The 17,805-nt window shown below is 40.1% G+C and overlaps 1 protein-coding gene across 6 annotated transcripts in view; it reads right to left on the reverse strand.

Moving 5' to 3' along the window:
* The window catches only part of KCNIP4 (potassium voltage-gated channel interacting protein 4), a 1,191,601-nt gene that overhangs the window by 97,813 nt on the left and 1,075,983 nt on the right, over positions 1 to 17,805 (reverse strand). For all 6 annotated transcript variants that reach the window (XM_067735633.1, XM_067735629.1, XM_067735632.1 and 3 more), the window contains one exon: positions 9,778 to 9,902. In XM_067735633.1, the coding sequence (XP_067591734.1) occupies positions 9,778 to 9,902 (125 nt within the window). The remainder of the gene's footprint in view (positions 1 to 9,777; positions 9,903 to 17,805) is intronic.

Below are 17,805 nucleotides of genomic sequence, written 5' to 3' on the forward strand. Positions count from 1 at the left end.
AACATTCTCCAGGAAAGATCATATCTTGGGTCACAAATCAAGCCTTGGTAAATTTAAGAAAATTGAAATCATATCACATATCTTTTCCAATCACAGTGCTATAAGACTAGATATCAATTACAGGAAAAAATCTGTAAAAAATACAAACACATGGAGGCTAAACAATACACTACTAAATAACCAAGAGATCACTGAAGAAATCAAAGAGGAAATCAAAAAATACCTAGAAACAAATGACAATTAAAACAGGATGATGCAAAAACTATGGGATGCAGCAAAAGTGGTTCTAAGAGGGAAGTTTACAGCAATAGAATCCTACCTCAAGAAACAAGAAAAATTTCAAATAAATAACCTAACCTTATAACTAAAGCAATTAGAGAAAGAAGAACCAAAAAACCTCTCAAAGATAGCAGAAGGAAAGAAATCATAAAGATCAGATCAGAAATAAATGAAAAAGAAATGAAGGAAATGATAGCAAAGATCAATAAAACCGAAAGCTGGTTCTTTGAGAAGATAAACAAAATTGATAAACCACTAGCCAGACTCATCAAGAAAAACAGGGAGAGACTCAGATCAATAGAATTAGAAATGAAAAAGGAGACATAACAACTGACACTGCAGAAATCCAAAGGATCATGAGAGATTACTACAAGTAACTATATGCCAATAAAATGGACAACCTGAAAGAAATGGAAAAATTTTAGAAAAGCACAACTTTATGAGACTGAACTAGGAAGAAACGGAAAATATAAACTGACTAATCACAAGCACTGAAATTGAGACTCTGATTAAAAATCTTCCAACAAACGAAGTCCAGGACCAGATGTCTTCACAGGAGAATTCTATCAAACATTTAGAGGAGATTTAACACCTATCCTTCTCAAACTCTTCCAAAATATAACAGAGGGAGAAACACTCTCAAACTGATTCTGTGAGGCCACCATCACCTTGATACCAAAACCAGACAAAGATGTCACAAAGAAAGAAAATGACAGGCCAATATCACTGATGAACATAGATGCAAAAATTCTCAACAAAATACAAAATACAGCAAATAGATTACAACAGCACATTAAAAGGATCATACACCATGATCAAGTGGGGTTTATCACTGGAATGCAAGGATTCTTCAATATATGTAAATCACTTAAAGTGATAAACCATATTAACAAATTGAAGGAGAGAAAACATATGATAATCTCAATAGATGCAGAAAAAGCTTTTGACAAAATTTAACACCCATTTATGATAAAAACTTCAGAAAGTAGGCACAGAAGGAACTTACCTCAACATAATAAAGGCCATATATGACAAAACCACAGCCAACATCATTCTGAACGGTGAAAAACTGAAAACATTTCCACTAAGATCAGGAACAAGACAAGGTTGCCCATTCTCACCAATATTATTCAACATAGTTTTGGAAGCTTTAGCCACAGCAATCAGAGAAGAAAAAGAAATAAAAGGAATCCAAATCAGAAAAGAAGAAGTAAAACTATCACTGTCTGCAGATGACATGATAGTATACATAGAGAATCCTAAAGATGCTACCAGAAAACTACTAGAGCTAATCAATGAATTTGGTAAAATAGCAGAATACAATATTAATGCACAGAAATCCCTTGCATTCCTATACACTAATGATGAATAATCTGAAAGAGGAATTAAGGAAACACTCCCATTTACCATTGCAACAAAAAGAATAAAATACCTAGGAATAAACCTACGTAAGGAGACAGAAGACCTGTATGCAGAAAACTACAAGACACTGATGAAAGAAATTAAAGATGATACAAACAGATGGAGAGACATACAATGTTCTTGGATTGGAAGAACCAACATTGTGAAAATGACTCTACTACCCAAAGCAATCTACAGATTCAATGCAATCCCTATCAAACTACCACTGGCCTTTTTTTTTTTTCTTTTTGCGGTACGCGGGCCTCTCACTGTTGTTGCCTCTCCCATTGCAAGGCACAGGCTCCGGACGCACAGGCTCAGCGGCCATGGCTCACAGGTCCAGCCGCTCCGTGGCATGTGGGATCCTCCCAGACCGGGACATGAACCCGTGTCCCCTGCATCAGCAGGTGGACTCCCAACCACTGCACCACCAGGGAAGCCCCCACTGGCCTTTTTCACAGTACTAGAGCAAAAGATTTCACAATTTGTATGGAAACACAAAAGACCCCGAATAGCCAAAGCAATCTTGAGAAAGAACGATGGAGCTAGAGGAATCAGGCTCCCTGATTTCAGACTATACTACAAAGCTACAGTAATAAAGACAGTATGGTACTGGCACAAAAACAGAAATATAGATCAATGGAACAGGATAGAAAGCCCAGAGATAAACCCCCACACATATGGTCATCTTATTTTTGATAAAGGAGGCAAGAATATACAATGGAGAAAAGACAGCCTCTTCAATAAGTGGTGCTGGAAAAACTGGACAGCTACATGTAAAAGAATGAAATTAGAACACTTCTTAACACCATACACAAAAATAAACTCAAAATGGATTAAAGACCTAAATGTAAGGCCAGACACTATCAAACTCTTAGAGGAAAACATAGGCAGAACACTCTATGACATAAATCACAGCAAGATCCTTTTTGACCCACCTCCTAGATAAATGAAAATAAAAACAAAAATAAACAAATGGGACCTAATGAAACTTAAAAGCTTTTACATAGCAAAGGAAACCATAAACAAGACCAAAAGACAACCCTCAGAATGGGAGAAAATATTTGCAAATGAAGCAACTGACAAAGGATTAATCTCCGAAATTTACATGCAGCTCAATATCAAAAAAACAAACAACCCAATCGAAAAATGGGCAGAAGATCTAAATAGACATTTCCCCAAAGAAGATATACTGATTGGCAACAAACACATGAAAGGATGCTCAACATCACTAATCATTAGAGAAATGAAAATCAAAACTACAATGAGGTATCACCTCACAATGGTCAGAATGGCCATCATCAAAAAATCTAGAAACAATAAATGCTGGAGAGGGTGTGAAGAAAAGGGAACCCTCTTGCACTGTTGGTGGAAATGTAAATTGATACAGCCACTATGGAGAACAGTATGGAGGTTCCTTAAAAATTAAAAATAGAATTACCATACGACCTAGCAATCCCACTACTGGGCATATACCCTGAGAAAACCATAATTCAAAAAGAGTCATGTACCACAATGTTCATTGCAGCTCTATTTACAATAGCCAGGACATGGAAGCAGCCTAAGTGTCCATCGACAGATGAATGGATAAAGAAGATGTGGCACATATATACAATGGAATATTACTCAGCCATAAAAAGAAAAGAAATTGAGCTATTTGTAATGAGGTGGATGACCTAGAGTCTGTCATACAGAGTGAAGTAAGTCAGAAAGAGAAAGACAAATACCGTATGCTAACACATATATATGGAATTCAAGAAAAAAAATGTCACGAAGAACCTAGGTGTAAGACAGTAATAAAGACACAGACTTACTAGAGAATGGACTTGAGGATATTGGGAGGGGGAAGGGTAAGATGTGACAAAGTGAGAGAGTGGCATGGACATATATACAATACCAAACGTAAGGTAGATAGCTAGTGGGAAGCAGCCGCATAGCACAGGGAGATCAGCTCAGTGCTTTGTGTCCACCTAGAGGGGTGGGATAGGGAGGGTGGGAGGGAGATGCAAGAGGGAGGGTATATGGGGATATATGTATATGTATAGCTGATTCACTTTACTATAAAGCATAAACTAACACACCATTGTAAAGCATTTATACTCCAGTAAAGATGTTAAAAAGAAAAAAGAATAACTCTGAGGGCTCATGTCAAAAGAGAAATTGCCTCATACAATGAGCAGCTTATTTCTCTATCCTAACCACTTACCCCACTGTTTCCCATGCATGTGCCTAACTCCTCCCCTCACCTTCACCGTAAGTGGGATTTAGAGCTTTTTACGTACATGTCCTTTGTCAAAAATGTAGATCCCTGTAAATTCATCGTCAGTTCCCTTCGTCTATTTTTAAAGTGCAGACGTTCTCAAACCCTTCGAGTGGGGTGGAATAGCCCCAACAAAGAACTTTCCTCTTTTACTGGTTCCTTTGGCCATAACATCAAATCTCTTGTAGAAACCAGGGGGGAAGGTTGGTGTCACTTTTGGTAAAATCCCTCAGGAGAAGTCTGGATTGCAGGCAAAAAACTGAGGGGGGGTATTAACTGTGCTTGAAATGTGACTTCAGACCAAATTTAGCAGCTCTACTCCATAAGGGTTGCTGCCTCCTCACAAAGACCACTGTGATGGATATCATGGAAATGTGACTCCCCATAAATCACACGCTTTTTAATCCCCTGCCTTGAGTGCTGGGATGTACAAGAGTGATGGGAGGAGATGTTAGTTCCACGATTACGTAACATTATATGGCTCTGCTTTAGCTGAGTAGAGAGAATCTCTCTTGCTGGCTTTGTAGAAGTGAGCTTCCGTGCTATGAAAGAGTCTGTGAGAGCACCATTGGCAAAGGACTACAGGAGGCCTCTAGGAGGTGAGTGGCCCCAGGTTGACAACTAACACAAGAGTGGGGACCTCAGAAATACAACCACAAGGAAATGAACTCTGCCAACAACCCCATGAGCTTAGAAGAGGACTTCCTAAACCCAAAGAGAAATGCAGCCTTACCAACACCTGGATGGTAACCTTATGAGACCCCAAGCAGAGGAACCAGGTAAGTCATTTCTGGACTCCTAACCTTCAACACTGTGAGATAATGAATGTGCATTTCTTTAAGTCACTAAATATGTAGTAATTTGTTACACACAATAGAAAACTAATACAAACATCTTGCATTTTGAGGTAAAAAGAATATTAACACTTAAAAATTTTAGGGAAGAATGACATTAACAATTATTAAAGTGATACTTTAAAGATGTATTTGAATGTAAAGGATATTTTGACCTATTACAATTCAAAATAGTGAAAGATAAGGAAGCAGAGAAAGATTTGGGACAGGAAGCAGTCAGAGGTCCAAAACATATTAGGTCTACCTAGCTGCAACTATCTTTCATCCTGTGCCTTAAAAATTGGGAAGAATATACTGTAAATTATTTATTAATGAGAGGAAATGTCAAAGAGACATAGCCTTATGAAAACTTAATGCCCAACGGACCATTCATTATCACCTAGTGTTGAGTGAAGTTATGCTTGATTCCGAAAGAGAACAGCAAAGCAAGTTTATGCGTCATGTATACAGATACTTGTATGACTTGTATGACCTTCTAAGTCAGTCTTTTTCAAATGTGACCTTCTATTATCAGTTTATTAAAATGGGATTTTTTTAAAGAAGTTTTTTAAAAAAAAGATTATTAAACATCACCCCATATTTAACTAAATCAGAGTCATCAGAGTCATCATCTGCACACACATCCCACCCCACCCACCAAGGGTTTCATAAGGCTCCAATGTAGCCAGTTTAACCATTGATGTTTGACATTAGAGGGCTCATCACAAGTAGGTCAATTCTGTTTGTGATAGAAGCGCCTTTATGGCTACGATCTTATACATTGAGAACCGTTCTCAATGTTGGTTCTCAATCTTGGCTGCACATTTTCATTACCTGGAAAGTGGGATAAATCCTGACGCTCACGCTTCTTCTGGGAGCAATTACATCAGAATCACCAAGAATGATACCCAGCTATCTGTAGTTTTTAAAGCTCCCTAAATGACTGCAACATGAGACTGCTGATGTGTACCTAATAACTTGCATCTTTCTGCAACCTTTTAAATACATAATTATGTAGCTCAAAACCTAAAACACTGCTGAGGAGGTATGTAGGTCAACCATGACTGCCCCACTCTGATGGAACATAAAACTGACATTGACTATTTGGGGCCACACTATAATAATTCCTTTTTGTTGAACTTAATGTTTATTATCTGAATTTACTAAAAAAAACCCCAGCAAAACAAAGGCAAAACCCATGTAATGTAGATATCATTATCCCAATTTGTAGAGACAAGGACACACAAGCCACTGATTCAGAGGAATCTCCCTAAACAAATAAGATATGGACCTGAGTCTGAGTGACACCAGTGTTTATGATGTTTGCATTGTACTAGTGTGGTCACCAGACAAGGAGCGTCAGCAGCACTTGGGAACATATGAGAAAGGCAAATTCTCCACCCCAGTCTCAGACACTAAATCATAATGTTTCAGTCTGGGGCCCAGCAATCTGTTTGAAATCCTTCAAATCCTTCAGGTTATTCTGAGGGACAGGAAAGATTGAGATACACTGTACTATATTCTCCATTTCTATCAGTTGCCTACTTTTGAAGATTCAGTTTAGTATGTGGTAAGAGAAATAAAAATGTGGGGATGAGTCAGTGGGTAAGACAGGGTGAGGGGCAGAGAAATCTCTCCCTATCTTCCTTTCCTCCAATTTCCCATTTATATTTACAATATATGTTGGAGAAATACTGTCAGAGATATAGCACTGGAAAAAGATTGGGGAGCTCTGGTAATCTTTACTTGCAGGGGAGTTCAACCACTTTCATATAAGTGTGACTGGTTTAAGATGTTGATGAATGGTTTATTCTTTTAATCAAAATATGGGGAGTTTGTCACTCCCTCTTGCAAGAGCACACAGAATCACAACTAACTGCTGAACAATTATCGACTGGAACTCACCAAAAAAGATACTCCACATCCAAAGACAAAGGAGAAACTGCAATGAGACGGTAGGAGGGGCGCCATCACAATAAAATCAAATCCCATAACCACTGGGTGGGTGACTCACAAACTGGAGAACAATTATACCACAGAAGTCCACCCACTGGAGTGAAGGTTCTGAGCCCCACATCAGGCTTCCCAACCTGGGGGACTGGCAATGGGAGGAGGAATTCCCAGAGAATCAGACTTTGAAGGCTAGTGGGATTTGATTGCAGGACTTCCACAGGACTGGGGGAAACAGAGACTCCACTCTTGGAGGGCACACACAAAGTAGTGTGCACATCAGGACCAGGGAAAGGAGCAGTGACCCCATAGGAGACTGAACCAGACCTACCTGCTAGTGTTGGAGGGTCTCTTGCAGATGGGGGTGGCTGTGGCTCACTGCAGGGACAAGGACACTGGCAGCAGAAGTTCTGGGAAGTACTCCTTGGTGTGAGCCCCCACCCCCACCCCTCGGAGTCTGTCGTTAGCCACACCAAAGAGCCGGTAGGCTCCAGTGCTGGGTTGCCTCAGGCCAAACAACCAACAGGGAGGGAACTCAGCCCCACCCATCAGCAGACAAGTAAATAAAAGTTTTACTGAGCTCTGCCCACGACAGTAACACCCAGCTCTACCCACCACAGGTCCCTGCCATCAGGAAGCTTGCACAAGCCTCTTAGATAGCTTCATCCACCAGAGGGCAGAGAGTAGAAGCAAAAATAACTATAATTCTGCAGCCTGTGGAACGAAAACCACATTCATATAAAGATAGACAAAATGAAAAGGCAGAAGACTATGTACCAGATGAAAGAACAAGATAAAACCCCAGAAAAACAACTAAATGAAGTGGAAGTAGGCAACCTTCCAGAAAAAGAATTCAGAATAATGATAGTGAAGATGATCCAGGACCTCAGAAAAAAAATGGAGGCAAAGATCAAGAAGATACAAGAAATGTTTAACAAAAACCTAGAAGAATTAAAGAACAAACAAACAGAGATGAACAATACAATGACTGAAATGAAAAATACACTAGAAGGAATCAATAGCAGAATAACTGAGGCAGAAGAACGGATAAGTGACCTGGAAGACAGAATGGTGGAATTCACTGCTGTGGAACAGAATAAAGAGAAAAGAATGAAAAGAAATGAGGACAGCCTAAGAGACCTCTGGGACAACATTAATTGCACCAACATTCTAATTATAGGTGTCCCAGAAGGAGAAGAAAGAGAGAAAGGACCCGAGAAAATATTTGAAGATATTATAGTCGAAAACTTCCCTAACATGGGAAAGGAAATAGTCACCCATGTCCAGGAAGTGCAGAGTCCCAGGCAGGATAAACCCAAGGAGAAACATACCAAGACACATAGTAATCAAATTGACAAAAATTAAAGACAAAGAAAAATTATTGAAAGCAACAAGGGAAAAGCAACAAATAACATACAAGGGAACTCCCATAAGTTTAACAGCTGATTTCTTAGCAGAAACTTTACAAGCCAGAAGGAAGTGGCACGAAATATTTAAAGTGACGAAAGGGAAGAACCTACAACCAAGAACCTACAACCAAGATTACTCTACCCGGCAAGGATCTCAGACTGGGGCACGAACCCGTGTCCCCTGCATCGGCAGGCGGACTCTCAACCACTGAGCCACCAGGGAAGCCCATGACTAAGAATTCTTGAGCCTAATTTTCAAAGTCCCTTTCTCTTTAGGTCTGTTTATTTTTATGTGTCATCTTGATAGATTACACATCTTGATGTGTAATATGAGTCCTACCTGTGTGGGGTAAGCACGCATCTCCATTATATCGCCTTCCTCCCCACCCAGTCCACCCCCACAAATGCCTGGGTGTCAGAAGAGGACCAGGCTTCAGAAGAGCAATGGAAGGAAACATTTAGGTAGCCCAGGCAGGGAGAGCAGTGAAGAGCAGAAATGGGGTAGAGAGAGACCCCATGGAGTCAGAGGGTGGTGGAAGTTTGTGTGTAATATGCATGTTGGGACCTTATAAAAATATTCTGAAAAGGCAACTAGCATTACAAATTCTGTAAGTAAATTTTTGTGTGGATACCGTAGAAGAGGCAGTTTTTCATCTTCATGAGGTTGGACAGAGATAGCATTGAGGTGGACAGATTTCAAGAGGATGGAATTAGCAGAAATCTTTGGACTCTATAGATTCCTACAGACCATGGAATGGAGGCTGTTAGGGGCTGGATTTGAGGAGGAATTGAAGCAATTCACTAGGCTCTCAAGGGACACCTGTAGCATATGTAACTATGGTTTACATATGTGTAAGAACATAACACATCTTGGGCTGTGTATGCCACTTAATATACGACCATTTAATACTTTTAAGGATGAATTACTTTCAAATAAATTCACGAGGGTGAGTGTTCTCTGCCTATTCAGGCCATTAGCTCCTTGAGGACAGAAGCTGGCTTTCGAATACCCTGCAGTATCTAGCTTAATCCTGAGCATGTACCAAGGCATCACTAAGAGTGTATGCCTGACAGATTGCCCAGCCCATTCCTTGTCTCTCACTGTCACCCTCTGGTGTGCAAGGACTGTCACTCTTCTTGACGATGATTCACTCAGGAAGGAGCATGATAGGTGCTCCTGGATCACAGAGAACCAAAAGGAGGGACTACCTACAGATACCTGTTGTTCAGAGTCATGGGTAACATGCCCTTTTAGAAATTATCAAACTTATCATGACTCTTCTGCAATGCTAGGAGTGGAGTTCCTTGATAGGCTCCAATCGATAGTCAATTGGTCCTATAGACAATTAGAGCTTATTGAAATGATGTCGATATAACCGAAAAGGAAAAAAATAATCCCAACTAGAAATTGAATAAAGTAAACCTTTCTTCTGTACTCATCCTTGTTTGATTGAACAAATAATGGTGTACCAAAGTGAACCAAAGCCCAAATGGATATCAACAATTTTCATATCTAGGAAAGATCTATAAGAAGTGTACATAGGATGGGGCTCTCACAGAACTGCACATTTTCCCTTTTTCCCTCTCGTTTCTCAGTGCTCCTCTGAGAACTGTGTGAAGGTAAAGTCAAAAAGAAAGTTCTTACATTCTTAAATCCTCTGTATAGAATCTGGAGCTCCTTCTTGGTAAATTTGCTCTGGGCTTCCAGAAGCTCGAGAGCCTCAGGCCGATGCCTGACGGTGGCCATCTCCAGTTCATCTTCCACGCTGTCTGCGGAGGAAAACCAAAGTCTTAAGAACGGTCACTGCTCACCAATGTGTATACACAGCAACATAGGAAAATGGAAGGAAATGTTTACTGCATGTCTGATTTTTCCAGAGGAAGGATTCTCACACTGCTAATAACAGTCTTTACATTTCCCAGAGTATACAGTATTCAGCTAATTCTACGTAATATTTTTTCAAACTTTCTAGTCATCAGACACCACACTATGAACATTTTTACAGTGCAGTTTGAAAAGTGTAAAAATCATGGAAAATCTTAACACTTCAAATGTGTGTATATATCAAGCACGAGTTATAAAAATGGAATTTTAATTTGATAGCAGTCTGTACCACCCTTGTATCATGCAACTGTGAGATAGGACTCTGCTAAATACACTCTGAAGATTCCATTAAAATCAAATATTTTGCCTGGGGCTACAAATAAAGCAGAGAGATCAGGTGCTGAAATGAGTGAAGTACTCCGCTTCCAGTTTGACTGGCATAAACCCAGTCTTCATAGGTGCACACTGGATGGACTGGAGCCCAGGGAACTTCTGGCTACACCCTACTTTGCAGCCAAGGGAATCCATAGCTACGGATAAATGCTGAAATATTATACTTTGCTTTGTGAATTATATTTACACTATAATTTCTCAGAGATGCTCTACACAAAAAAAGACTTTTGTATCCATGTAAATTTGGTAAATTCTGTTAAGTTTAATGTAGTTTGGGAGCAAAACACTGGAATATAAAGGTTTTGAGAGGATTTGCAACAAAGAATTCTGTTTAACTTTGTTTAACCCATTGACCCCAAATGGCATTTGTCCACTGAACTCTTTTTCCCCACAAGTAACCTCTGCTAACATCTTCATCTGTGCCCTAGGGTCCTGTAGAATGCAAGTCGGGAGGTATTGGGATATATTAGGATCTGGGTGCCCAGGTCTCGAAGTATAGCATCCTTAAGTAACTTCAGCTGCTTTGCAGTGGGGCCCAGTGGAGACCTAAGAGATTCTTCCTGCCATGGTCCAGTCCACACCTCAGCTAAGGAACTCCTCACATCCAGGGCCAGTACTGAAGCCATGGCTTCTCTCCATTATATCCCTTACTCTTAGCTACAGATTCCCAACTCAGACAGCTGAGGCTCAGAACATCTTCTCATCAACTGGTCTCAGGGCCACGCACTCCTGATTCCATGGCTCATGTGTTAGTTGGAAATTTAGACATTTTTGACTACAAAAGTCCCATAATTTTTGATAATTAATGATGCTGCCTCTCATTAACATCTGTGCCTACTTACTGCCCTGACACTCTGATGTTAGTGAGGGGCCAGAGCTCTCACTTATCAGGGAAAAGAAAGTCAGTGGAACCCTAATCTTGGTGTGTCTTAATTACTGCCCTCAAGCAGTTTACAAAAGACCACTAATGGCAATGAAATAAATACTTGGAAAGGTTGTGTTTGTCAAAGTGAGGAAGAGGAGATAAAAGCAAATATTTGTTTTGTACTTTTCATATTATAATAGTTTATTTTGGAACAATGATATGAAAAAGCTGCAGAATAGTGATGGGGGGATAAGAAAAATAAAAGTCTATGAAAAGATGGGCAGGCCAAGAATAAAGTCTGAGCTGACAAGGATAAAATTGATGAGGAACTAAGCGCAGTGTGTACCTAAAGAATTTGCACAGGCCTAAAAGTAGCTGAGAAAAGGCAGCTAGGCATTAACAAACTGACCTCAGGCTGGGTTTTATGGGGAAAATTTTAAAAGCTAAAATGGGTTTTTTCCAATTTTCTTTTTTGTTCTCTGGATTGGATGGGTTGATTCTACTCTGGGTCCTGAGCTTGAGAGGATGTAGGAAGATGGTCCTCCATAAAATTTCTGTTGATCCAGTGCATTGGTCTGTGTTGAAGTTATTGCAGTTGTCAATGCAGAAATACATGCCACGGAATAGACCTAATATAAATAGACAATAACAGATGGAAAGACTCTGCTTTCTTGAAAATGTCTTGATGAAAGCATCTTTTGAATCATTTACAGTATAATTTCCTCAACTTAAAATATTCCTCTTGGGCTTCCCTGGTGGCGCAGTGGTTGAGAGTCCACCTGCCGATGCAGGGGACACGGGTTCGTGCCCCAGTCTGGGAAGATCCCACATGTCGTGGAGTGCCTGCGCCCGTGAGCCATGGCCGCTGAGCCTGCACGTCCGGAGCCTGTTGCTCCGCAACGGGAGAGGCCACAACAGTGAGAGGCCCGCGTACCGCAAAAAGAAAAACAAAACAAAACAAAACAAAAAATATTCCTCTTTCCTTTTTCCTCCAATTGAAATATATATATCTTTTCTAATCCCATTTAAATATTACTGCCTTCTTTCTGAAGGCTTTCCAATTATTCCACCATGCAGAACTGATGGGGCCCTGGTCAGAGTTCTCACATCTTACCTACCTCTCATATAGCATGTAAAACACTAATTACATTTATGATCTGTTCATGTCTGTCTTCTTCATTGTGAGTGCCATGAGGACAGGAGCAACGTCTTAACAGATCTGTATATCCTCTGGACCTAACATAGAGTCTAATACCCCAGAGTTCCTCAAAAATTATTTGGGGGATGGATGAATAAGTGAATCAATTAACAAATGATGTTGCCGCTGAAGTTTCAATCCCCTTGGAGCCCCTTGAACCTTAGCTGCCCTCTAGAAAATTATTTCTCAAACTGGGGTTTGTGGACAGTTGGTGGACCTTGAATGCTTTCTTTGGAATCACAGTATTCTCTATGCATTGTTCTGAGAAACACAGCATGGGCAAAAGTAGAGGAAATTTTAATCAGATTATCTGAGCAATCTTTCAATCATAGTATAACCTCCTCTAAACCTAATGACCTTTCCACTGCAAAGAAACAAAATAGCACATTAACTTCTCAGCCTTTGTAACAACAGAGCAGTCAAAACCACACTATCAACAAGGTTTCTTCCTCCCGCTGGCTCAGGCTTGTAGATGATGAGACTGAGACAAAAGAACCAGGGCTGAAGGGTCAGTGTAACTGAGTTAAGCATGTGTGGTAGGACGAGCATCACGTTCAGTATTCAAAGCACCACACTTGAAGAGTCTGCCTGCAGACTCTTTGTTTTCCTAGCTGACTGATACCTTACTTCTTAATGACTCCTACCTGCCAAAGGGCTGTTTCTATTTCTAGAAGGCTGACAAGCTCTAAAAACACACCTGAAATCATCCACAATCACCAGCATATGATAAGTTATAAAAGCAACATCACCTAACCCAATCAAGATGCTGATGTGGGAGGCAAGCTCTGTGGAGAGCACAGCATGATTCCTCATAGGACTGGGAACTTCACAGTGTGACTCAGCCACCATTTAAAAGCATGCACTCTGGGGGGTTTTTAATAGAGTGCTTAACATTCATTAAGTTCGTTATATGCCAAGAGATGGGCTAGGTGCTCTACTGATATCATTCTAATCCTCACAATAACTCCGCAATGAGGTAGAATTATCCATTTGTTTACATATGGGGAATCTGAGTCTCACATTGGTGAAGAAATGAGTGACCAGGTGTTACACAGGAGAAAAGACAGAGGTAGAATTTATACCCAAGTCTTTGATGCCGAACCTTATGTTTTTTCTACTTTGCCAAACTCTCTCTCAATATTGACAGAAATAACAATGATAAAAATAATATTTTTCTCTCCTCTCCTGCACTGTCAAATGTCTCAGAAAAGTTGACTGTATCCACTGGGTCCATTTCCTACCTCCTGTTCTCTTTTTAATCTACTGCAGTCTGACTTCTGGCCTTGTTATGGGTTGAATTATGCCCCCCTAAAATTTGTATGTTGAAGGCGTAACCTCCAATATGACTGGATTTGGAGATGTGACCTTTAAGAAGATAATTAAAGTTCAATGAAGTCATAACAGTGGGACCCTAATGTAATACAAATGGTGTCTTTATAAGAAGAGAGCGAGAGACGCCAGGGATACACAGGCACAGATGAAAGGCCGTGTGAGGACACAGCAAGAAGGCAGCCACCTGCAAACCAGGGAGGGAGGCCTCAGGAGAAACCAACCCAGCTGGCATCTTGATTTTAGACTTCCAGCCTCCAGAACTGTGAGAAACAAATTTCTGTTGTTTAAACCACCCAGTCGGTGGCATTTTGTCATGGCAGCCCGAGCTGACTAATATATGCACCTATATTCAAAAGACATACAACTCCAGTAAAAACAGGTCTTGCTGTTCACAGTGAGCCCAGTGAGCACTGGGTAGTCTAGCCAATCATATCATTTAATCTTTATAGCATCCTATCATCCCTATTTTATAGATGAGAAGACTGAGGCTTGGAGAGAGAGAGTCTAAGTAAATTGTTCAAGTTCAGATGACTAGTTAGTAATGAAGCAGACAGCTGTCTCTAGCACCCTAAAGTCCAACTTTTTATTTGAATTTTTTAAAATTTTAATTTTACTGGAGTATAGTTGATTTACAATGTTGTGTTAGTTTCAGGTGTACAGCAAAATGATTCAGTTATACATATACATATATTCATTCTTTTTAAAATTCTTTTCTCTTATAGGTTATCACAGAATACTGAGTAGAGTTCCTTGTGCTATACGGTATGTCCTTGTTGGTTATCTGTCTTATATATAGTAGTGTGTGTATGTTCATCCTAAGCTTCTGATTTATCCCTCCCCACCATGTTTCCCCTTTGGTAACCATAAGTTTGTTTTAGACATCTGTAAGTCTGTTTCTGTTTTGTAAATAAATTCATTTGTATCATTTTTTAAAAATGAGATTCCTAAACTACAATGAGGTATCACCTCACACCAGTCAGAATGGCCATTATAAAAAGTCCACAAACGATAAATGCTGGAGAGGGTGTGGAGAAAAGGCAACTGTCCTAAACTGTTGGTGGGAATGTAAATTGGTATAACCACTATGGAGAACAGTATGGAGGTTCCTTAATAAACTAAAAATAGAACTACCATATGACACAGCAATCCCACTACTGGGCATATATCCAGAGAAAACCGAAAAGATACATGCACCCCAATGTTCACTGCAGCACTATTTACAATAGCCAAGACATGGAAGCAACCTAAATGTCTATCGACAGAGGAATGGATAAAGAAAATGTGGTACATATATACAAGGGAACCTCCATACTGTTCTCCATAGTGGATTAAAGTCAGAACCAGGTAGCACTCTGGTCTGTTGAATCATCTCCAGGCTTCTGCCAAGGTACAACTATGTAGGCGTCTTGCTATTGGAATAGGATTGCCAATTCCAATGTTGCTTTTGCATCCTGAGACAAACTGCCTACAACTAGCATGCAGTATTCACGTATCTTCTAACAGATTTATTTTTAATCAGATGACAAATTCCCAAACCCAGACAACCTTGAGCTTTCCTGACTGTCTCTTTTTGTTCTTTGTTACTTAGATTTCAGTCTCTCAGGGCCAAGGATGTCCTATGTCTGAGTTAACAGTCCCCTCAGGCCATGACACATTTGGGCTAGAAATTGGAATTCAAATCCCCTGGGATCAACAGTATGAGTTTTAATAACAGACCTCTTTTTCTCATGTCTCACAACTTCTCTTAAAATATAGTGGAAGCCTATTGCAGCCCAATTCATAATTATGGAAATTTGACTCTATCTGAGGTCAAACCATATCCCCCAGAACATCTTGCTTTACAAATATGAGTGTGAGGCCTGCCTTCCTAAGACACACATTTGTAAACAAGGATTGTAATGTTAAAGTAAAACTGTTTATGAAGAATAATGTCACTCCTTCCAAGAAGCTGGTTCAGAGATGAGCCCTTGCCTTATCGTAGCAGGGAACGTTGTAAGACTGTTGCCACATTCTTCTACCTGGGACCTGCCAGACTACTGGATAGCCCAGCCCAACAGCATCTGATTTGGCAGACTAAAATTGCTCAATTAAAAAAATGTGAAATCAATTAATCACTACTTGAAGAATCCCAATCATAGTGGGTCTATCTACAAGAGGTCCATTTCTCAGTACAGGATAACTCTTCTTTAAAAAACGTATTCATGGGCTTCCCTGGTGGCGCAGTGGTTGAGAGTCCGCCTGCCGATGCGGGGGACAAGGGTTCGTGCCCCGGTCTGGGAGGATCCCACATGCCGCGGAGCGGCTGGGCCCGTGAGCCATGGCCGCTGGGCCTGTGCGTCCGGAGCCTGTGCTCTGCAACGGGAGAGGCCACAATGGTGAGAGGCCCGCGTACCGCAAACAAACAAAAAACAAAACAAAAATGTATCTATTTTCATTGTAAAAAATCATAAAAACTGTAACTTTAAAATTCTATTTGAGCTGAGATTGATTTGTCTAGAAAAAATTCAGCTGGCTTGACTTATATTGCTTTATCTCATTTATAAAAATACCCTCTGAGTCTTTACTCCCAACGTTTACCCTTTATTAGATTGGTTTCATAGTGACTTGACATGTACGGCAATAACATCACAGAGAGGATGATTACATCTAAGGACACATATTATTAAATTTAGAAGTTTAGTCCAGTGACAGGATTTGGAAGAGGCTTTGACTAATTTTGCTCCATGTTTTGACTTTCCACTAAAAGATGCTGGAAGATTCTTGACTATAGCTTTGGAAACTACTCCTAAGAACTTCCGGAATAAGGAGGAGATGCTATTGCCTGTTTAATATTCAAGTTTGATACACTGAGACAAAGATACTGCCTGGGAGAAATTTCCAAAGCTATTGTTCATGACACCTATGTAAATTCTTTCTTTCCTTTCTTTCTCCTGTAAAGGCATCGGTAAGATGCCATATACCTTGAGCACTCCATTCCTTAGTTCCACCCTTCCCAATGCTCAAAGGGGTTGGAATTATAATCAGCTGAGGAAACTGATTTTCAAGAGTTAAGGAATTTGCTCAAGTTTACACAGCTACACAGTTGATAGCAGGGGAGCTCAGATCTGACACCAACTTGTCTTTTTGTTTTATCATTTGGCTTCTCTGGGTGGAGAGTTCAAACCTGAGCCAGAACCTGAGGAAAATGTTTACATTTTGCCAACTTTAAATGCTTAATCTCAGGAATGTGAAGGCCTGGGAGCCCTCTTGACTCTTCCTGTCAAGAGCTATTTTCGGGTGCACAAGAAGAGTATATGAGTGATTAACTCCAAGCTAATCACGCACAGCCCATGAACAGAAAGCCATACACCTATCCGAAGCACTGCGGGAGTCTTAGCACTTCCCAGACCACTGTGAACAATGAGTACCCACAAGTTGTTGTTAGTCAGACATGTGTTTCCTCAACTCTGGACCTGGAAGTACATTAGGGCCCCAAAAGCCCTTTATAATTCGTACTTTACCCTATTTACTATTCATATATCAAATGGAAAATGAAAAGTACTTTGAAAATGGCCAGCTATTTTGAATGTCTTCTGTTAGAGGTGTTTGCTGGCAATGACATTGCAGTTTCCATTCCAGGAGAATTTGAACTGCTTTGCAATTTCGTGATTGAATCCAATCACTTATAAAATGTAACTGCTCAAAGGGAAATCGATGGAGCTATTTCTCACAACACTTATGAATGGATTGTCTCTACCTTATTTATAAACATAAGTAACTCTTCACATAAGCTTAGGTTTTAAAATATAATCGCCTTATTGGAATACTTGCTATTAGCATGAACCATATTATTACTGCAACCATTCATGAATAACCCCTCATGATAGGAGCTATTATTTCATAGGTGGTAGGGTCTAACTGGCTTTTTGGTAAACGGGGGAAATAAAAATTATGTTGCCAGTCATTATACACAGAGAGAAAATCTACAACAGAAATGCTGAGGTTGGGGGGAGAAGGAACAAGAAGTGTGATTGAACTTTCACTGAAAGGCAGACCAAAAAGATGAATATTTTAGTCAGGA

Source organism: Pseudorca crassidens, chromosome 4 (assembly GCF_039906515.1).
Source record: "Pseudorca crassidens isolate mPseCra1 chromosome 4, mPseCra1.hap1, whole genome shotgun sequence".
In the NCBI taxonomy this organism is placed as follows: Eukaryota; Metazoa; Chordata; class Mammalia; order Artiodactyla; family Delphinidae; genus Pseudorca; species Pseudorca crassidens.